The sequence below is a fragment of the Musa acuminata genome, chromosome BXJ2-5 (genome assembly GCF_036884655.1).
Source record: "Musa acuminata AAA Group cultivar baxijiao chromosome BXJ2-5, Cavendish_Baxijiao_AAA, whole genome shotgun sequence".
Lineage (NCBI taxonomy): Eukaryota > Viridiplantae > Streptophyta > Magnoliopsida > Zingiberales > Musaceae > Musa > Musa acuminata.
In genome coordinates, this window is record NC_088342.1 from 45291514 (window position 1) to 45314615 (window position 23102).

General features: G+C 39.1%; 4 protein-coding genes across 6 annotated transcripts; 1 reads left to right on the plus strand and 3 right to left on the minus strand.

Annotated features, from left to right (window-relative positions):
• Window positions 1-435: 435 nt before the first annotated feature.
• Window positions 436-7923, minus strand: LOC103986445 (uncharacterized). Its single transcript, XM_018825850.2, has 9 exons — window positions 7815-7923; window positions 6894-7058; window positions 6647-6759; window positions 4687-4762; window positions 4118-4146; window positions 3335-3428; window positions 2302-2391; window positions 2024-2207; window positions 436-1223 (listed from the first exon to the last, which is right to left on the minus strand). The coding sequence occupies exons 2-9, from the start codon at window positions 7038-7040 to the stop codon at window positions 832-834; spliced, it is 1125 nt and encodes a 374-aa protein (XP_018681395.1). The 5' UTR covers window positions 7041-7058; window positions 7815-7923; the 3' UTR covers window positions 436-831.
• Window positions 7924-8261: 338 nt separating this feature from the next.
• LOC135613001 (small ubiquitin-related modifier 2-like) lies at window positions 8262-10181 on the plus strand. Its single transcript, XM_065109874.1, has 3 exons — window positions 8262-8446; window positions 9622-9771; window positions 9855-10181. Exons 1-3 carry the CDS (start codon window positions 8369-8371, stop codon window positions 9924-9926), a joined length of 300 nt encoding a protein of 99 aa, XP_064965946.1. The 5' UTR covers window positions 8262-8368; the 3' UTR covers window positions 9927-10181.
• A 95-nt stretch (window positions 10182-10276) lies between these two features.
• LOC103986443 (uncharacterized) lies at window positions 10277-14061 on the minus strand. 2 transcript variants are annotated; one of them, XM_065109873.1, is made up of 3 exons: window positions 13772-14061; window positions 12460-13654; window positions 10277-10652 (listed from the first exon to the last, which is right to left on the minus strand). In XM_065109873.1, the coding sequence occupies exon 2, from the start codon at window positions 13406-13408 to the stop codon at window positions 12515-12517; it is 894 nt and encodes a 297-aa protein (XP_064965945.1). In that variant the 5' UTR covers window positions 13409-13654; window positions 13772-14061; the 3' UTR covers window positions 10277-10652; window positions 12460-12514. The 2 variants fall into 2 exon arrangements, with proteins under 2 accessions (XP_064965945.1, XP_018681354.1); XM_018825809.2 differs by having other exon boundaries at window positions 12460-14061.
• A 3545-nt stretch (window positions 14062-17606) lies between these two features.
• On the minus strand, window positions 17607-22915 carry LOC135585326 (GDT1-like protein 4). 2 transcript variants are annotated; one of them, XM_065109875.1, is made up of 10 exons: window positions 22500-22915; window positions 22331-22399; window positions 22115-22240; window positions 21924-22022; window positions 21702-21774; window positions 20965-21050; window positions 20243-20326; window positions 20005-20064; window positions 18154-18262; window positions 17607-18077 (listed from the first exon to the last, which is right to left on the minus strand). In XM_065109875.1, the coding sequence occupies exons 1-10, from the start codon at window positions 22596-22598 to the stop codon at window positions 17740-17742; spliced, it is 1143 nt and encodes a 380-aa protein (XP_064965947.1). In that variant the 5' UTR covers window positions 22599-22915; the 3' UTR covers window positions 17607-17739. The 2 variants fall into 2 exon arrangements, with proteins under 2 accessions (XP_064965947.1, XP_064965948.1); XM_065109876.1 differs by lacking the exons at window positions 17607-18077; window positions 18154-18262 and adding an exon at window positions 18659-18990.
• Window positions 22916-23102: the final 187 nt, after the last annotated feature.

Sequence of the window (23102 nt, forward strand, 5' to 3'; positions counted from 1 at the left end):
AACCTGTATCTACCCACACCATGGAAGGAAGGTTCTGCAACTGTTTCAGGAAAATAATGCCTAAGATGGAAGGTCATGATGTGTTAAAGATATAAATCAGATTATGTCTCCTAGATTTAGGCAGATCACACTTATAAAAATTATATTTCTGATCGAATTAATACTATTAAGAATATAAATCAAATCATACAATATCTACATGTTTAAACTCAGAAGAAATGATATAATACAAAAGTGGATAGCTAGACAAGCCAAGAAGCTGGACAAAGAATTCAAAGAATACAACTTTAATTGCACAGTGTCAGGCTTTGCTTTGTAAGAATCAGCCGAAAGCAATTTTACAGTCAGATCAGATACTCTGCTCGAGTGTATATGATTTAAAATGGTTCAAGTGGTCCAATCAGATTTAAAATGGATCTGGTAGTGGAAGACATATGAGAAGAAATAAAGAATGATTTCTACTCTGAACAAAGGAATGAGTACTGTTCTACATACAAAATGATAAGCTGAGGAGTTCTAGCAAATGAAATTCTCCTTCCTGCATTGGTTTTGATCTCTGCAGACAAGGACACTAAAATCGTAAATCTCTAGTGAGTTGCCTGTATCATAATAATACATTATGTTTCATTGGAAGAAAAAAATTCCTACAGCTTGGTTGATCAAGATTGCCTACTAGCATCTGGTTCAGTTTTCTCGACAGTCGCAAGTTGCTTCCAATTGACCTGTATTGATTGCATCCTCTGAATAAATAGCAAGGGTGTGCTCTTCGGATGGCCACTTCATACCAAGACAGCACGGAGACAACACGTTGATTTCCACCGCTGCATGATATCACAGAACAGAACTCTCCACCCTTCCAGAAAATAGCAGATCCAAAAATGGATCTTCAGCTTCTGTTGAATTGCTTGAAACCAAGTCCAACTTCATCTTCTTGCTTGGCCCACTTGTGTTTGTGTCGGACGGGTTTGACCTTTTCACTGGAACAAATGCAACATTTCTTCTGGATTTAGTTTGAGGTTCCGGGGTTGTAGCGCTGAGAAATGTATCTACTTTTGCAGCTAGTACTTCTTCAGCATCTGCCGAGGCGAACTTTACCGCTTCCAGAGTCCTTGCATCTTCAGAATTCACAGTGTTTCCTATGATGGCTACCGTCTCTGGTTGGTCTTTCGGTGGATGGGTGTCAGTTTCCATGGTAGGGGAGCATATATTTTCATGCTTGGTTGCTGAATTACACAAAAAAGATGGTCAAGAAATGAGCACCCGATATCATACAGCAGAATAAATCATATCTTAAGTTGCATTGCTGTGTTAAGATGTTCATAAATGCACAAAACAATTTTGCAATCAATTTATATGTTAACAGAGCCCTTTAACAAAACCAAAGTGCAAATAGTGATGGGAATTTTGAAAGTAAAACAATTTTGACATCAAATGCGAGGTACGCCTAATAGAGTTTAGGTGAAAGCTCATGTTCTATTTAATGACTGGAAGTGTGGGTTATGGCCCTTCTTTTGCAACTATGTAAGTATTGCAGCTCAACATGGAGGGCATTTTTCTTTCTGGGTGAGGAAAGTCTCGAAAGAATTCAAATCAAAAAGCTTGGTGCTGTGAAACGAGGTTCTAAATGCCGTGCCTGGTACCCATACCAGAACCTTTCCAGACTTATATGTGCTGAATGGTATAGCATGCTACACCTTGTATAGGAGTTACAGAAAACACGAAAAAAAAGTAACGGAATTTTGTATATGTTGTTAACAACCATTTGGTAAACGGGTACCAATATTTAAAACATCAAATTGGGAAAACAAACAATATCTCGCCAGGAGATGACACACTTATCTAGGGTAATGTATTCTACTATGTGGATGAGCATATAGACACACATCCATAAGTTAACAAGCACCAAACTGGATGCCTCAAGGTCCAATTTAGAAATATACTTCAAATCCTTGGGCATATTAGAAGAACCACTGATTAATTTTGTAAAGAAAAGATATCAGTTCAATAAAAATGATGGAACGACCTTCATCAAAAAGTTCGAAGGTTTCATACTGGACAGATGTTGTGAAGGGAACAGCACTTAGATCTTCATTCCTGTTCTCGATATTTCTATTTTCTGTTTTTTCAACCAAGAAAAATTTATCTTCTCTCCAGACACAATCTAACATAAGAACTCTCTCGGTTGAGGGATAATACTCCCTAAAAGCCTGTAATAAACCAAAATAGTAGACCTTAAGCCTAGGCACACACATTTGAAATTAGAAACTCAAGATATCATTTTTCGAGAGACAAGAAGCAAACCTCTATTCCATCCTGAAAAAGTTTTACAGATTGCCTTTCTTGAGAAAGAGATGAAACCTTATTATATATCAGAATGACATCGAGTAACATCTGTTACAGCATAAATAAGATGTATCAAATAGCTACCACGAAATGCAAGTAAAAGTATAGATCGAGCAAAAAGACAATAACGGCATGCTGTGTTTTTTAGATACTGCAGTGTTAGAATTTGGTGTAAAATAAATAACAAAAGCTTGAACTACTTCCAAGGATTGATAGCAACTGTCAGTTTAAAGAGTTGACAAACAACTTACACAGAGTGAGAATATGCAAATAGAAGCGGTCCTGGTGCAGTACCAAGAAGTTCTTGCTTCTATAATTAAGGAAAAAACTTATGCCAAAATTCTACGGTCACGAAATAAACACATTTTGTAAGACATGAATGTGCCAACATCATTTTAAGGTTGACACGACCAAGGTTTCAAAAACCAGTCAGAATTTATTTCTTATTTTTTATTTATTTTTTGTTGCTTGGTACTAGGCAGTACAGGAGGGTACATAGTCCTATATGTACTGTACCAGTCCAGTAGACCATGAAAACCTTGGACCTGACCACATTTTGCAACATATTTGAGAAACATCTAGGTTTTGACACGATATATGTGATATACAATTGAATAAAATAGAACCACTGAGCTGACTTGCTAAATCATTATTTGCAGTTAGAGATTACAGTTATGGGGGAAGAATGAGAACAAATTTGGATCTACAAATGGTAATGCTATGAGTGAAGTAGTCTGTATTTGTAAATAACAACTACATTTGCATTTCCAATTTGACTAATTTGAAAAAAACACTAACTTTAGCAATTAGATGTCAAGGTACTAAACTTGATTAGTCAAAGTCTGGTGCATTGTATGAACATCACTAGCAGTTATTAACAAAATACAAAAACTGAATCATATACTTTCAGCGTATCAACAAGTGGATAAATAATATCTGATTATACATTTAGTTTGGAAGAACAAAAGGCCACAACTTCAGAAAAAATTACCTGTTGAACTAGAACCCGGAGACGGGCAAGCAAAGAGAGTATAGTGATGCAAAATCCTGTGAAGAAGGACTTAGCAAGCAATAAAGATATCTGACTATCATGGAGATAAAGGAAAACATGTGATTTATTATTGAATCTGGTATACTAGAAGTTGGAAAATTATCAAAGGAATGTCTGCGACAATATCTAGCCATTTGCAGGAAAGAAGCAATGATCTTGTTGATATTCCCAAGCAAGGACCACAAAGTCAACTACATGATTATGAAATCATAATTTGGTAGAAACTGGCATACTGGATTATGAAATCATGCATTCTCAGGTCAGGAAACCAGATATTACAAATTTTTAGTCTATATGCAGATCAAAAGCAAGGAAAAAAAAATTTTCCAGACCACATCCAAAAAAAGTCATTCGAGTAAATATATACTCGGTGAGATGACATTCTAAAATCAGGGAGAATAGCGACTCTCCCATTTGAACTGAATAAACTAAAGGATTAACTCCAAAATATGTCATGCACACATGAGTATATACGCATGTTCCTACACACACAAAGATAGAAAGAGAGAGAGAGAGAGAGAGAGAGAGAGAGAGGAACTGATAAGATAGCACAGAGGGCTTTCTAGAGTTTCTAACATGTGGTATGCACGTAAAACAAGAATGAATTTTTATCAAAAATGAATTTGAAAAGGCTATGTATTCCTTGCAGTGTGTATGAAGATCAATTTTGATTTAACCAGCTAAACCATTATAATCTTTTTAAAGATTCATAATTAAGGATACGTAGCTGCCCTGAGTATTGGTTCGGTCATCTGCAGGAAATAAAATACGATTAGACAAATATCTGGCCAAGATTAGCATAAGTGTAGGATAAGAGGAGCTATTAGAGAAGAAATAGAAATTGCTAAATAAGTACTACAACTTCATTAAGAACACTGTGGATGTACTTGCAGGTAAAGTTTGCAATAGTATTTGGGGCTGAAAGCAAGAATGGTCATGTTGCACGCAGAGCACACACCCACTGTGGTCACTGCCCTTGCTGCATATGTGCCATTCACATGCCCTTAAATCCTGATTTTGTGTTAAATAGAAAGCAATGATCTATCATGCTGTTTCTCTTAATGGGTCACCCCCCATTTTGGGTACATGCAGTCACATGTAAATGCACTCTGATTTTACATGGTGCACTACAAGTAATTGTTAATACGCTGGCAAAAAATACAATTTTTATTATAAGAGAAGAAAAGTTACTTTCTTGTTACTATAGAGCAATGCTTAATTTTGCACAAAGCAACAGTAAACAAATCAATGTCAATGAAAGTCAAAATAATATAGAGATAGACTAAACAGACCTTGGATAATAATCGTGCAACGCCTAATAGTCGATCCTGACAGTTATGCTTTGAGCCAGAGCTATTTGACTTTGAACTGCAAGGCAGTAAAACCATCATCCAACCTACCATCATAAATATGACATCTAAAGTAGATGAGCAAACAACAGTTTTTCCAGTAATTATGAACCTCATACATAATTACAAACAAAGATGTCAAAGTTGTTTCACTTCAGCTATTCCATTAACCATGCGACTGATTGAAATCTTAGATCATCAATCTTAGGCCACTTAACACTTATATTGGATAAGATGAGAAATATTCTTAAAACTTGAATGCAAATAATGTCAAAAATGATAGAGATGCTTCCGTAATGGACCAAAAAAAGAAAGATCCACCGAAACCCACCAAAAACTTACTTCTTAATGCACAGTAATAGAATAAGATCATGAGAAGTCTTTTCCCAAAATTTTTAACTCCAAATACAATAATTAAAAGCCAGATTTGTGTGAAAGATGATACATGACTAACATGTTATTTAAAATTATTTTTTAATACTTAACAATGTAAGTCTTACTCTGTAATATTAACAACTTAAAACTACAATATTTTGAACTATCAGACCACTAGTTTGTGATCATAAAGCTTGATCAGTGTTGCTTTTGCTTCTAAGAAGAACGTGTTTGAACCAATATCTACTAAAAGCTACATTGTCACTAGGTGCCCTTGGAAATTCTCATCCTAGATAAAACTTAACTATTACCAGTCATCATCTTCTTCCAAATGACAATTATTCTACCCTATTACTGAAACCTTAATTCCACAAAGAAAGACGATAAACAACAGGATTTTCACTAAAAGCTACATTGTCACTAGGTGCCATTGGATAATTTCATCCTAGATAAAACTTACCTATTACCAGTCGTCTTCTTCTTCCAAATGACAATTATTCTACCCTATTACTGAAAACTTAATTCTACAAAGAAAGACGATAAACAACAGGATTTTCACTAAAATCTACATTGTCACTAGATGCCCTTGGATAATTCATCCTAGATAAAAATTACCGATTACCAGTCATCATCTTCTTCCAAATGACAATTATTCTACCCTATTACTGACACCTTAATTCTACAAAGAAAGATGATAAACAACAGAATTTCACCTCAACCAACTCTATGCTTCTCCCAAAAGTTTTCACATCAATCTTCTTCATACTAAATTATCCAATTTATCAACAGCTTCTAGTTGATTATATATATATATATATATATATATATATATATATATATATGATAAGACACATAAGGCAAAGTTCAAAGGAGGAGCATATCCAATTTCTTATTCCACAGCATAAGACATAATTTGAACTTCCATCGTATATCAACCATGTTGATCATATATGAGTGCAACTGGGCACCAGCTGAAGGTACTATAGTATCCTGACCAAATGCAACATTTTATAGTTTTATTTATATTTTTGACTGCACCAACTGCTATCAATACCATACCAATCAGTATATACTGGTCTGACAGTGATTCAGCAGCAATATTAGACCAATATCTTAGACCTTGGCACAAGATTCCACCATTGATTTTTTTAATGTCTCAATCACCATGAACCAATTGTGATGATTGAATTACGAAGATGACTCATCAATATTAAACTACTAGTTGGATGGACAAGATGTTCTTTAGTGGAAGAGTCTCCTTAGGTAGAAATTCCTCTCCCAACGACAACTTACTAGATTAGATCAGAATTTTTGGAATAATTAATCCTAATACAGTACAAACCATAAGATAATTTAAGGAAAGCCTTTTGGCTAACCAGAAGAAGCTATTCTTTCTTAACATAATAGCGCATTATGAACAAATAATCCAAGATACAAGTACCAAATACGACAAGTTTCAAAACTCCATGAAGTTCAAAATGTCATACAAAAGAAAAAAAAGAATGATGCAATGTTCGCAAGAATATACCGTGTGGGATAAAATGCCTTTTGAGCAGCTCTTCTTCCATTGATGATGGGAAAGAGCACTTTCAAGATCTCCCCCAGTCCAGCAGACTGAAGAAGCTTCACATCACGTCTCACCTACCATCAAGCAATGCATCGAACAAAAAAAGGATCAGTTTAAACAAAACAAAAGAAACATATTATCAGAATGTATCGATGATGAATGTCAAAAAAGAAGGGAAAAAACAAGATCAAGAGAAGAATTTGAGAACCTTCAAAAGGTACTGGAAGTAGGAACTGCGACGATGTTGATTCTTGTTCTTATAGACCATTCGATCAAGGACCCCAGCCTCGACTTGAAATTGGACGAGAAGATGCTGAAGCCTCTCCTCAAGCTTTGAGATTTCGTGATTCGTCATAGTCAAATCCAAACAAACCTAACTAAACGGACGAGAGTGAAGAAATCAGGATGGTGGAATTCCATTGGAAATTAAAAGAATGGAGATCTGTCCTACTGTCAATTAGAAGTGCAAGTTGTGCTTTCGAGTATATTCAAAAATTCATAGTGACCATCAACCTGGTTCAGCTTCCATTCATGCAGCATATCCAAATAACTAATACTATATAGAGATCAAGACTTCGATATACTTGCACATGTAACAAGTAGGACTAACACCAATCAATAATACAATGAATTGTAAATTTTCTACAGATGATTCCAGTATATCCAAAAAGAAGAAATAAAAAAGAGGTGACAAAGGATGCGAGTATTTAGATTAGTGATGCCAGAAGAACCAGAGGATGATGATCGAAGATTTTGTTAAAACCATTAAGAAATGGCTATAGATGACATCCATACATTGATAGACTTAAAGATTTCTTTTTGACGCACACATTGTCAAACGAAATTTTGAAGGATGTCTGTTGGTGGCGCTAAAAAATATAGCTAAAATCCATTGGTTGATAGACTTTAACGACACATGAGAGAGATAGAGAGCGTGTGTGTGTGTACTGTGTGCTGCCTTTGGATAGGCAGGCAAGGAGAGGAGAGCGGAGGAGTGAGGAAGAGAGGGAAAATAGGAGAGGGGAGGACATGAGAGAGAGAGAGAGAGAGAGAGAGAGAGAGAGAGAGAGAGAGAGAGAGAGGACAGTTGAGATCAGGAGGGGAGGAGAGGAGAGAAGAGTACCGGTACCAGGGAAGAGACGGTTCGGCCTGCAGCGAAGCGATGAAGCGGCGGCGGAAGGGCACGGCCGGCAGCGGCCGGAGAGATCGCGAAGAGGCTAGGGCGTCCTCGCCGCGGTTTTCGACCTTTTAAGCCTATACGGTAAACCCGAGTCGACCGATCTTATCGAGTCGACGCGCGAGTCGATCCGAGTTCCTTCAGAAGCCGGTTCGATGACCGAGCCGACTCACCAGTCCTGAACTGGAATATAATTGTGTATACTACGAGAAGTGACACCCATACGGCCCCGTATACTTGTAGTATACGGTCAAAACAAGGCATTTTGTGCCCACTGTAACATATCAGCCTCGCCAATCGGACCGTCAATCATGTTAACGTAGCAAATCTCAACCGTCCAAGTGGATACTACAGCAGTCGTCCATCGACTTGGTTCCGCATGGCGCGCACTCGAAACGTCGCCCTCCTCGGCGTACCGTTGGTGGTCTCCGGACAAACACGGGGGAAGGGAACTTGGAGAGATCGAAACCCTGAGGAAGATTTTGGGAGCGAGGGTCGATCGAGGGATGTCGAGCGCAGGGCAAGAGGAGGACAAGAAGCCAGCGGATCAGTCGGCGCACATCAATCTCAAGGTCAAGTCACAGGTCTGATTTCTCATCCTCCTTCCCCCCCCTTTACCATTCTCCCATTTTCCGGCAATAATTGGATACTCTGTTGGTTATGTTCTTCCTATTAGTTACATTTGGTTCAGATCTTTTGAGTTTATTTGGCCAATTTTGCTCATTTATTGAAGGTGTTTAAGATAGCTTTGAAATCTTTGCCCAAAAATGAATTTTTTGGGGCGTATTTGGAGTTGTGGTTGTTCCCTTTTTAAATTACTTGCACATTAATCTCTGGCATCGTGCATGTGGTTGTGGATTAGCACAAGTCCAGTAGCTAATAGAACTGGGTACACCAAGTAGTGAATTTTGTTAATTAGAGGTTGTTGTGCACCTTGTAGCTGATTAAATTATCTAGGTCAGGAAATGAATGCCATTGATTAGGGATTCTTATCCAGGAACCTTGCATCAGATGTTATGCTTGCTAAGTTGATGCCAAGATATCTAACTTTATGATGTTGTTTCAAACTTCATGTCAAACTAGAAATTGATGAAATTATCTGGGACATGTATTAGATGCATTGTTAGTAATAATCTATTTTAGTTTTGTGGCATTTATGGTACATTGTTTGGGTGCCCACAGTTATGAATACAAGATAGAGGAGTTCTCGTTGATGGTGGCTTGGTTCTCACGTTTTCCATCATCTGAAAGTATTATACAGTATTTTCAAAAGCGCTCAGGCAAGGCGAGGCTTGAGCGCCTTGCAAAACCTGTGGACGAGACATTTTGATGAACTGCTTCCTGAGCTCTCTCCCAAGGTGTCCAACCGCCCAAGTGAAGATGGGTTTGGGTTCATGCCTGGTTCAATTAAACAAGCAAGTTGGTTCAATCAAACCAACTAATCTGCCGTAACACAAAACCCCCCTCTCCCCCCTGAGCTTGGCCTAGTTTATCTTCAAAGTGAAATCCTACATCCATCATCGTGGCCTTCTTCTGCAACTCCATTCGTTGTCGTCGCCTTTGTCCTCATCTCCATCTACCATCGTCACCTTCATCCGCAGCTTCCTCCGTCATCGCCTTCGTTTGCAACTTCCTTTACAATTGTCGCCTTCGTCCGTAGCTTCCTCTATAGTATGATTTGTCATATAGTATGATTTTTCGGATATCAAATATTGCTGCAATCAGTCTTGTACTAATTTTGTGTTCTTGTGTTCCAAAGGATGGAAATGAGGTCTTCTTCAGGATCAAGCGCAGCACTCAGCTGCGGAAGCTCATGAGTGCCTACTGTGATCGTCAATCAATGGACTTCAACGCGATTGCTTTTTTGTTTGATGGCCGTAGACTGAGGGGCGAGCAGTCTCCTGATGAAGTAACTGACCATTTTGTTTTGTCATTATATTGTTACTACTAAGGACAATCTGATCTCAAGCATTTTATCTCTGTATCTTGCAGCTTGAAATGGAGGATGGGGATGAGATTGATGCCATGTTGCACCAAACTGGAGGTGGTCGGCCAAGCACATAGAGATAATTCTAGTTCTATGTTGGCTTAGAACCTTGTAATTAGAGTAGCAGCTAGTGGAGTCAGTGGTCAAGAAGTGTAGGTTATGAACTCATATTTTTGGGTGACATTATCTTTGGGCCTTTGATGTGTGTGTGTGGAATGTTCACTTTCAATTCTCTGTTCATGGTGGTTCTGTTTTGTCATATGAAATCCATTTGGTTCAAATGAGAATTTAATGTTAATTGATTGGCCTTAATGGATTGAGTGTTTTGAATATATAGGATATCCTTCATTTAGAATAGCTCCAGAGGCATGTCAATCACAGATTAAGAAATGATTTCAGATGGAGAGCATTGATGAGAAATTAACATGGCAGCAGAGCATGCAAAGCTTTATATACATTGATTTCACAGAATCTTGACAGACTTTTATGTGGTTTCACTCTATCCAAACTTCAATGCTAACAGAGAGGACAATTTAATGAGATTCATTAGCCATGCTTCTTTTTCCAAAAAGAAAAGTAAGAACTATGAGCCATGGTTGGTGCTGGTTCTGATGAAGCAGCAGTGGCCAGACTTTTGTTGGAGCTGTTGAAGCTTCAATGCATTGCCAAAGCATCTGCTGCAGTAGCTGTCCACTGTAACCATTTCAGCTTTCTTTTCCCCAGTCCACAGCACTTTCATGGTGCTCATTAAATAGATAGCCATCAGCATTCATCAGGTACCATTCGAAATTGTTGTTGATGATCTGATGGATGTATTTTTGTTAATATGTATTTTTTCTTCATAATATTTTGTTTAGGTAAATTGCTTTTTGCATTTGTATCTAATCAAAATCTTCCTATATAATCAAAGCACAAATTCATGCATGTCAATCAGATTACTGCACATTGTTACTACATTTCAGCAGGTATTCCAATGCAATTAACATTTCATAATCAAGAAAAACCCATAATCACATCATTGTGAATCAATATTTGAAGGAAATCTTACTCATTGAGCAGCATTAGTTGCAACTGAAGGATACAACTAATCCCAAGATTCCCAAAACCCTTATCATACAAGCTAATTTGGATATATAAAGAGACAAATTGCAGATAGGTCTGATGAACAACTGCAGTCATAAGTAGACAAGAGGAATCCAATGCTATCACTTTTCAGACAATCAATAAAGAGACTACTCAGCCAGAGGGAGAAAAAATTCTGAAGCATCACAAAAATCCTCAATCAAGAGAAACAAAAAACAACCCCTTATCAACAAGTATAAGCCAAGATTAGCAGAGTAATACAAGTTTAGTTGTGCAACAAATGATAACAGATACACTTAATTAATTTTCTGAGATGGCAGCTGGAAAGATTTAGATTTTGAGATGGGTTTAGTGGCTCAGTTGGATCTCTCCAGAATGATGCAGGAGAGAAGCAAAAATACAATGACATGAGCTTGAAGCTCAAACCCCCTAATACAGGCATAGATCAAATAGGATCACATGCCATTCAACTACTGAAGAATAATTATGTCCTTCCAATCTCTTGTAAATTTCTGGTTAGGCCTTTTGGACATCAAAGCAGCCATAAATCTTTCAGTATCACAATCAGTAATCAGGCATTTAGATGTTAATAATCACTAGGAGTAATTTCAAGCTCAGGCAACCATATGATCAGTTCAGCACTGTACATGTGACTGTTGATGTATACAATAATTTTGTCATCATTGGTATTTAGCTCTCTCAAAAATCAAAATTCAATGCTAAGTCACTAATATTTTTTTTCGAAAGCATGCATTATGGGGGTTATCAATTAAGGTTAATTGTTTCATGAGAAAAGAATTAGAAGTCAGAATGTACAGAAATAATGAATCACTTAAAAGATCACCAGAATCAAACAATTAATTGGTATCAAATTATGACTGCTTGTGCAAAGAAAGAATGCAAATAGAAAGTAGCATTGGTCAAGATATCAAAGAAACTTTAATGTAGAGTTGCTCATTACTATCAGATATATAATGTTTTTTTCTCTCATTTTTGTCAATGTGTACTAATCCCAGGCTATGGAATTAATCCTAAATAAACTTTTCTGGGCACTCAACAACTACAATGTCAATTCACAAGCAATATGATATAACAACACAAGTCAGAACAAATCTATAAGAAGATGCATGCATTTGCTTATGAACAAAGTCTGGATGGGGCCACTAGTGAGAAGAGCAATGAGATCTCTAGATGAGTATGACATGCACAGAAAGATGTAGTGCCAACAAGTTTTGATTAGATTGTTGTAAGGATGGACATAATTTAGTCCAATAGCATTAGATCTTTGGACTCTCTACCATCATACAAGCTTAACTAGCAATGTTTATATCAATCACTCATCATATAAACATCATCATCACCAAAATTGTTCCCTTATCTTCTCACACACCACCAAAATCCAGCACTGATGACACTAAATTAGACATCCAACATCAGTTTAACAGCATCTTGTTGGACATCAATCTCCACAGTTGTTGTATCAGATGGAAAAATAATGCCAATTAATCACAAAAGAGGAGCCATTACCAGAGATATGGTGGTGGCGGCGGCGGCCGCCGGAGTTGGAGAACGGGAGGAGGCATTAGAAGATGTCGAGGATCTCAACGATGTAGGCATTGCAGAGGGGGCAGCTGCCGCGGCTGACCCACAGCTCACGCGAGCAGAGGCGGCAGAAGGTATGGCCGCAGGGGATGAACGCTGCCCCTTTGTGCCGCACCATGCACACGCAGCACATGTACAGCATCACCCCTCCGCCGCCCTCCCTCTCGTCCGCTGCCACCTCTTTCTCCGGCGGCGCCGCTGCGAATAAGGATAACCTTTCCCTCCCGCTGCCTCCCCATTGCCTGTCCGTTTGCTCCAGTAACGCCAAGAGGGACACTCTCGCTGGCTGCTCCTCCTCCTCCTCCGCCGCCGCCGCCGGCACAGCAGCTGGTGCGGATGACTCAGCGGTGCCGCCGGGATCGGAGTTTTCACTGCCATTTATTTCGTCGCTTCCTCCTCCGCTGACTGAGGGTAGTTCAGTTGCCGCGGCCGTCGCTGACGCGGCGGTGGGTTCTGGGACGGCAAGCTCGGAACTCCGAACGGAGACGACGAGCTCGGCGTCCGAGATTGGGTGTAAGTGGCCAGCGGACGCCGACGCCCAGGCTACGCCGTCGATGTGGAGGCGGAGGCGGTCCCTTAACGACATCCAGTGGGCTTCGTTGCTCGAGTTCCCGTCCGCCATGATCCCACTCGCCTCGTGCTCCTGATGGATGATGTCGAGCAGTGTCCTTCCGCTGCCGCCGGAGGTGGCAGATCCCTCCCTATTCTCGCACGCGATAATCGATTCTAGAGTCACCGAATCGCCGCCCCGGCGGCGGCAGATGCGCATGTCGTCTTCCTCCCGGACCTTGAGCAGGTCCCCGAGATTGGACGAGTGGACGACAGACAGCCGCTCCGAGAGCGTCACACCTCGCCGCAACTCCCTTCCCTCCATTCCCAAGATGCAATCTTTATCACAAAATCCTCCAAAACAAGAAAAGAAATCGATCTCCAAGCAATGATTTCCGGCAAAGCACCGCAAATCTACAACAGAAAGCCAGCGACCGAGCTCGAGAACCGGGAATCGAGATGCCTGGATCTATGAAAAATGCATGTTTGCCGATTCAGTCCACGCGCGAAGATTCCCAACATGGACGGAGCAGGCATCGGATTCTCTTCGCGGAAGCCAGAAAGATCCGCCCTTTGAACATCCGGCAAAAGAAAACGACGACAACAGACATCAGGAAGGCGGACAGGAAGCGAAGAAGAGTCGAGGGCGAGAGGAAGATAATAAAAAGGATAGAAGCCGGAACCTCACCGATTGAAGTGAGAGAGAGAGAGAGAGAGAGGAGATGACGTATAAGAAAGATTCGTTTTGGGGATCGGCATCCGCCGATTCCAGAGCGCCTCCCCGTCTCTCCTGCTGTCGTCTTCTGCCTTCTCTTCGCTACCTCATTTGGTTTCACGCATCGTTCCAAATCCTGTGGCGACACGCAGGACGAAGACGCACGTCATCTCCCTTCCTCTTCCTGCGGGTGGTGGTGATGGTGGTGGTGGTGGTGGTGGTGGAGAGACTGAGACTTGTCGGTGACAGGGGAATGCGTCTTCCGTCTGGCTTGTACCATTGCTCTCCCAAAATGACCAAAATAGCCTCATGCTGTAACACATGGCTCAGCCGACACGCTTACGTTTCCGTTATATAGTACTCGTTATTGTTCGTAACAGCCGATATATATGTTATAATACATGGAAATCATGATTCAGGTGAATAATGAACGGCTCAGATATGCTTGATTCAAAGCGATACAAAATGCACGAACACATAATAATATATATAGAGAGAGTGCTACATAAGTTAGTGCATATCTTACGTTCTCAAAGTAGGGCTTGCATTGATAAGACATAATATATTAAGGAGGACAGAAGTATCAGATGTGGATTGTTAATTATCCTATAATGGATTGCAACTTTTGTCAATGTTTCATATGATGATGGGTTACGTTTGCATGGTCTCTTTATTCTATGAAGGAAATTGGAGGATGATCTCATGATAGATCCTTTTGTGGCCCCATGTTTATGAATTTAAGTTATTATGCAAATCTTTGTAGTTAATATTCGTCATTTGGTGGGTATTTGTTGTTGAAATAATTGTATTATCTCTAGTTAAAATTATTATAAGAAAATAGTGAGAGATTTCATTGATATTATAGTAATTAAGTAGGTTTAGGAGGTACCAAGAATATTAATAGGAGAGATGGTCATATATAAATATGATTTGTAGAGATAAATATGCCACTTTCAAGTTTGGGAAATATATTTACTCTTTTTTTTTTCATTGAGGATAATTAAATAGGAGAGGTCCGATGTTGACGCGAGGACCACAAACAATCATGATTAGCTTTGTTGATATGGTGATGGTGGGAGCACATATGGAAGTGCAACTTTACCTTTGAATCGAAAGGGTATTCCAACGTCTTTTAATATCTTTCTTTCACAGATAGAAATGAACGAGGACTATAAATGATGTATAGTAATATAATGTTAAGAGACCAAGAGAAATGATTATGGGCTTCCCTCTGATGATCGTCCACGTAGACAAGAGACCAATGTCCGGTTAAGAAAGGTCATGATGTAATAGCAATGCTATAAGTCAAGGATAAAGGGTTATTTCGAAAAATATAAAAATGATCAATATACGAAGACTACTTCGAAAAGTATAAAAGTGATCAATATATGAACATCATCTCGGAAACACAAAAATAACCAATGTACAAAGACAATCTCAAAAAGTGTAAAAGTGATCGATACACGAAGACCACCTTAAAAAAACATAACAAGAAACACATCATGACGAGAAGCATAATACAAAATATGTCCGAGATGCGTGAGTTAAGAAAACTCAACTTTTGTTAGAAGAAACCCATTATGGCAAGAAACAAACGATTAAATATATCTAAGGCACATGAGTCGAGAAAATCTGATTCATGTAATACTATACCTATCGTGATGGGATGCATAAGACAATATGTTCGAGATATATGAGTCGAAAAAACTCAACCCGCATTAAAAAAAAAAACCATGATAGAAGATATAAAATAAAATGTGCTTGAGGCACATAAGTCGAGAAATCATAGCATGTGTCAAAAAAAATCCGCCACGACAATAGGCATAAGATAAAATGTGTCTGAGACATGTAAGTTAAGAAAACCCGACTTACATAAAAAGAAACTTATCATGACAGGAGGCATAAGATAAAATATGCCCAAGATGTGTGAGTCAAGAAAACTCAACCTACATCAGAAGAAACCTATAATAGCGGAAAACACAAGACAAAATGTGTCTTAGGTGCATGAGTCGAAAAAACCCGACCCACATAACAAGAAACCTACCACGATATGAGGCATAAGATAAAATATATTTAAGGTGCATGAGTTAGGAAAACCCAACTCACGTAATAAGAAATTCATAATGATGAGAGACATAAGACAAAATGTGTTCGACATGCATGAGTTAGGAAAACTCGACCTGCGTAATAAGAAACTCATCACGATGGGAGGTACAAGATAAAATATGTTTGAGTCGCATAAGTCAGGAGAGCCCAACCCTAATAAGAAGAAACATATTATGGCGGAAGGTACAAGGCAAGATTTGGCTAATGCACATGAGTTGAAAAAATCCGACCTGCATAAGACCACTACGATGGGAGATACAAGAGAAAGAATGCTTGAAGCAAGGAGATCGAGTTTCAACCTTTCCTTTACTCAAGATGAGTAGGTCATTACTTAATATAGTCCATCAACCTAGAGGCCCATAAATAAATAAATAAGACACGAGCACCTCATATAGAAATGGGGCCTCCGCATAATAAGAAAAGAGATGTGGACCCTACCTTCGCCCAAGGTGGAGAGATCGAAAAACCCAACCCCTGCCTTAGCCAAGGCATGAAGGTCGAGAAGCTCGACCCCCACCTTCGCTAAAAGTGGAGAGGTCAGGAAACTTGATCCCTGCCTTCACCCCAAGGCGGGGAAGTTAGGAAACCCGACCCCTACCTTTGTCGAGCCATGAAGGTCAGGGCTTCGCTAGAAGCATGGAGGTCGAGATATCCGACACTCATCTTCACTTGAGGTGGGGAGGTCTGGAAACTTAACCCCACCTTTATTGAGGCATGGAGGTTGAACCTTCACTTGAGACATGGAGGTCAGTGACCTCATCCGACCAAGATATGTCCATCGATGATACAAAGTGTAGATCAATGATATATTACCACTAGTAGTGCTTAGGCATGATGAACTAGATGTGCCGGGCAAATTAGACATGCCACTAGGTCGATAATGGATCAAAGGGATATAAGCTTGATGTTTCAAATGAACTAGATGCTACACTTTGGACTCCTCTCACGAGAGCCCCAAAGCATGTCTTGAGAGATGAGGGGTGCGAGACAAATGATAGAGAATATATCGTTAGCTAATCTTCATCCGAAACATGATCATTACATTGTGTCCACGGTGAAAGAAGAAGACAAATGCTATCCACTACTCATCTGCCCATGTGAAAGAGTCTAAGGTAGGTGGGTATAGATTGCACACCCCCACTTGTTGCTCACATAGACAAGAGGCCAAGTGGAGGCTATCGGAGGTAGTTAGAGATTGCCACACTATAAAATATTCTGTAAAATATTATGTCTATTTACGACTAAATATAAAAGCTTAACTTCAACGTAATGAAAAGAGATATTACCTTTTTAGTATACTTATGTTCACACTCATATACCTCGGATTACTTGGGATATCCAAATGTAGGATCAAATTCACACGTGTCCCAAAAACAAAGGAGTTTAGTTAACTTCAAGATTGATTCCAAGTTTTTACAGAAGAGAATGCATTGGAGATGATAGATCACGAGACTCGTTGTTGTGAGGAAGAAGACTATGAGAGCTGTTGTGTAAGATATGATTACCTTGAAAACTCGAACGTTGATTAGATTCTCTCTCTACAAAGGACAAATGTTTGAGTTGAGATACAAACAAGATTATGTCTCTTTGTTTTAGATTAATGTCAAGGATTATAAACAAATGGAGAGGTTTTGGTGGGACATCAAGTCACGTGAACCAACAGTGTCAGCATTGCCTGAGGTCAGAGAGAGAGAGAGAGAGATGATTCAACGAAGTCCATATTGTTATCACAAACACCAAGTAGAGAACAAGAACTACTAAAATGTGACGGCTTAACGAAAGCAGCAAGAAGAAGAAGAAGAAGCAAATAGGAAGAACAACAAAGCAGCAGCACCTCACGGACGGCGGGGTGGAGGAACAGAAGCCAGCGTCGCCATGGCCGCCTCAAATTGCTGCAGTGAGAGGGGGTCAAGCGGGAGGAGCTCCGGACCTTTGACCCAGCTCTTCACGTCCATGTTGTTCATGGCAGCAGTAGTAGTGTCGAACCCATACCGTCCTATGTGAGCCACATGCTGCACGTCGGTCGGGAAACCGATCTCCATCTCTCTCTCTTCATCCTCCTCTTCGTAAACCGCAAACATCTGAGATAAGCTCTTCAGACTCTTGATCAGCAGCTTCTGAATCTTGTGAGCCCTCTTCGTCTTCGCAGTGGACTGCTTCTCGAGCTCTCTTCCTGCAATGCGACCAAGAAACATGACAGACAGAGAGAGAGGAACACCAATAGGGAAGAGAAAGAGATGGTGGGACACCTTGTACTCTCTTTGGTTGGCTTTGGCTGACGGCAACACTGGAGCGGGAGACGCAGCTGGCGGAGAAGGGAAGGACGACGAGCTTGCCCATGCGCCGTTCTCTCATGGCCTCATTAATGGAACAGGAGAGGAAGTTATTGGCATGAAATAAGTGAAAGCTCAAGTGTGCTTTTTATCCTTTATATATATATATATATATATATATATATAAAGTCATATTATTTATCACATCCATCCAACTTATTTTTATACTTTAAACATTGATCTGATGATAATTTATTAAACTCACTTTTCAAAGATTGAGGATTAAAAATATTATTCGATATATTTTTGAATCTTATTATATATATATATATAGCTTAATTAATGTTGGATTATTAACAGTTAACTAATTTAACTAACTAGCAAAACAACAACAGGAAAAAAGAAAAGCCCGAAAGGATCCAAAGCAGACTAATCTTTTACCGAGTCTTCTACCTTACGAAACATTAGAAGATATGACACAGACACTAAAAGGACTTTCAAATTACAATTTAAATTAATTATATCTGTGTTGGATGCCCAAAAAAATGGGCACAGCAAAAAGGAAAGAAAAGTTCTATTTGGAACAAATGGTTACCATAAAAAAAAAAAATCAGATATTTAACATCATAATGGAGGGTAGAAGTATGATGACAAAGAAAACCCGAAAAACAGGAGGCCGCCAATAGTAGCCACTGTTTTCTGTGAGATCTTTGACGCCAGCATGCTCCCTCCGACCACTGCTAATGATGTGCATATGGTGTGTCCCAGAGTTGCTCCCACAGCAACGCCAATTGCATTCTTGTGAGTTGCCAGCTGCATGATCCACAACGCGACATGTTACTTGTTCAATTAGTAGACTTCAGAGATTTGTAAACATGTGGTGAAATCATGTCAGTGTGATTCTGTAGTTTCTTTTTTTATTCAATAAAAGGAAACTGCAAAATGTTGAGCAGGAAGAAGAAGACAAATTTCTTTAATGCTGTTGGAAGTGGAGGAAGAAGACAAGGAGAGAGGAAGAGAAACGGAAAAAAGGAGGAAGGAGGAGAAGCCCACTGTGAGAATCTCTTGATCATAGATCTCAGGAATCAACTAATGATAGAGATTAAGCCCCTTTGGTTTAGGCTTCTCACGAACTTATGTTCTAATTCTCACACCCTCTTAACATTGAGACATTGGTACCATTCTATCAAACAGTTTCTCATACATGTCTTCACATGTATTTATTGGTTTCTTGCCAAATCAAACACTTGGAAATGCATCTAGCCCTGATTCATGTGCCAATATCATGCAGTGCCATTGAGGCAGATATGCTGATCCTTGCAAATCATATTTATCAGGTAGCCTGTCGAATTTACATAAACATGAAACCTAGAAGAATGTCATGGTTGGACACCATAACCTGTAACTCATGGCAGAGCTAGAAACCATTGGGAATGAGCTGACTATGAGAGCCTTACCATATAAGGGCATACTTGATAAGGTTTTAGATGTACTAACGTGAGCAGCCAACTAGATTTGTATCACAAGCAAATACACTTAATAAAAGCTAACAACTTTATCAAGACAAAATTTTCTAAAATTATTTTGGAAGATAGATTGACTAGAGCATGGAGGACACACAACTAAGTGGACAGCTAAATTAGTTTAGGAATTAGACAAAACAGGAACTATTCAATACAAATTTGAATGAAAGGAACCGAGTTATTAATTATGAGAAAGTAGATGAAGTGCAGTTCAAACATCCAGATGATGCTAGGTGTCAATCACAAGTTGCATTAACCACTATAAGAGGCATAAAAGAACAATTAGCACAAAAGATGAGCTCACCGCAATAGTTGCTATCTGACTGCGATCCCCCCACTCAGCCAAAAAGGTCAAAATAAATGACTGCATGGAGAAGGTAGTTACATCAATAAAAGTTGAGTCATCAGTATTACTAGGTCTTGGAATGTTCGACGGCATCAATGTAAACCAAACCACAAGAGACCCCTTCAGAACCAAAAGAGAAAACATGTAAAGGTAGTTCCTATCACCCACAAGTAATTAGGATTGAAAGAAGACATACCTCCAAGAATATTGGTGTACAAAATCTTGAAAAGAAGCGGCGCAATGTCGACTTCCCTTGCCCTGACTCAAGTTTTTCTTCAACCTGCATTCATTTCATCATACAAGTTAACAACATAAAATTTTCTTATAAAATTTTTAGAACAATAAAGAACTTTTGAAGTCATTTCATCTGCTGATTCATAGAACAATGAATTTAGTGTGGTTTTCACAGGATAAAGGAGTCAGTTTTGACTTCAATCTGTTGAAACAAATATGATAGAGTTGAAGTTGAATAAAGTTATAAAAATTTGTAGATGATACGTATCCACATATCAAACTTCCATTACAAAACATAATATTTTATATCATTCCATCATCCAGAGATAAGAAAAGAAAAGGCTGCAAGTCAGCCATGATAGCCTACAATAGTTTACTTGCATGAAATAGTTATAGTTAATGTTTTACTTTGGCCCACTAAATATATAATCTCCAAGTTATATATTAAAGCCATGTATCGTCAAGAAATTTTCACTGCGACAAGTTTCAATTTGAATGTGGTAATATGCATCAACAAAGTAAAAATGTTAAGGCCAAGAAGAGAAAAGTAATGTAGCAAAGTTCCTTAACACTCCAAGTAAAATTTACATTTTTAAACTAAGCAAGAATATAGTAACAAAATCATCAGGAACAGTCAGGCCATTAAATTTCAAATCATTTTATTCCAAAAAATGATTGACATACTTCTTCCATTTCCTTCTTCTGTGATGTCTTCGAATCTGATCTCCAGGCAATGTACAGTAATCGAAGGCCAAAAAATGCATAAAGCACTGCTTGGAGTAAACATAAAAGTTAATACCGCACACCAGTTCATGGATCAAACAACTACTTATCAGAAACCAATTCTTTTTCTCTTTTTTTTTAATATCTGCAGCCCAAAAGAATTCATAAAGCACTGTAATAATAAACAGAGAAGCTAATACTACAAGGCACTTCAAAAGACTGCTTATCACAAATTAATATATTTTGCAGTGATCTGACCTTCTGAAGTTCATAGGAATAAATTACTTTGTCTCAGATACAATAAACACTACAATCATATTGTCCAATAAAGTGAACCCAAAAGTTACAGAAAAGAGAATTCCAATGAGTGGCCAATGGATCAATTTTAAGCAAACATCACAGAAAGAACAACCAAAGAATTATATTCAGTAAAGCAGTAACGATATGATTGAGAAAACAATATGATCCAATCAAATGTATTCCTAGTTAGACTTTTTCCTATAAAAATAGTTTTGTTATCTTGTTTTAAGAGGAGACTCACTAAAGAAAGAAATAAGAAAAGATACACCAGCAGAGAGAAAAAGAAAGACAAGATTAGCAGACTGCATAACATAGAAAGGGAAATATCCATCCATTTGTTAATGTCTTTATCAGGTCAGCAGTCCATCCTAGTCAAACACGCAAAGGGAAATATTTACCAGTAGCTGCACTGTTGGTGTGCTTCCTCGATATCAAATTGGGCACGATCCTACCAAGTCCAGTTGACAGTACCTAAAACGACAAGTAGGACTGAAACGAAACTGCCAATAACACAGTTAAGGATGCAATACTCACAACATAGAGAAGACTTTGAGAAAGGAAATGTAGAAGAACAAGTATCTCAACAATGGGAAAGCCTTGTGACATGCAAAGAACCTTACCGTCATCACAACAAGCGCCATGAGTGCACCAGACAAAACAATTGATTTTGGATGACGCATCGCCATAAGAGCAGCAATAATAAAAGTCTCATCTCCGATCTAGCAATTGAAATGACGGTTAATGTTAGTGTAACCAAACTAATTCAAGAACCAAACTTGCTAAATCCATGAGCAAAGTCAAGCACACACACCTCACTGACAATGATCATGGACAAGCTAGCAAAGAAGGCATCGAAGAGCCCCAACCCCGTTTGGTCCAAAGACACAACTCTGCCGTCGCTCGCATTCTCATCTTTTCGGAATGGGTGAAGCAACATCTGCAGCGAATGTCGAAAGAAAAACCATCAAAGGAAGAGAGACGCAAAGCATCGCCATCAAGAAGATGCAACATGGAAAGTTCAGCTCGCCTTCGTGCGCCGATCCAACGATTTGGCCGAGAAGCTCGATGCAGTCTCATCATTGTCCACCTCTAATTCCTGAAAAGCGAACAAAACTCAAATGTCAAATCAACAAAATCCACTTCTTCATTAGCTGAAGAACGGAAGAAAAAGGACAACAAAAAAATTCGGAAATTACCTGGGCCAACACCAGGGAGGAAAAGGAACCGAGGAAGATGAGCAGAAGAACAACAATCGAGGAGAGCCCAAATCCAGGGCTCCCGCCGGACCGATCCATGGCAACGGAGCTAACACCCCAGATTCAGATCCAAACTATGCAATTTCAAGAAGAGGGGGAGACGGAATGGAGGCGAAAGAAGGGGAGCAGACCCAAGGAATCAATACATTAGAGAACGAGAAGAGATCGAGGGTGGGGAATTGGGAACAAGAACAGATCGGATCGACAAAATGAACAAAGATCTCAGCTCAAAAGAGAAAAAGGCAAACGGAAACAGAGAGAGACGAGAGCGGATCTGAGGAAGGAGGCGATGAAGGGAACAGAGACGGGAGCGGCAGTAAGGCAGCAACGCTCTCTGCGTTCGCCGATTCAGCTGATCGATTGGTTATTTTATTTATTTATTTTTATTATTATTATTATTATTTATAGGTTTTTTTATATTTTAAATGATTTAAAAGGAAGATAGACGGTACCGTTACGATTGTATAATCCATCAAATACCGACATGTTACATCCAATTACCATAGTACATGTACGTAACGTCCGACATAATGCATGTTGACA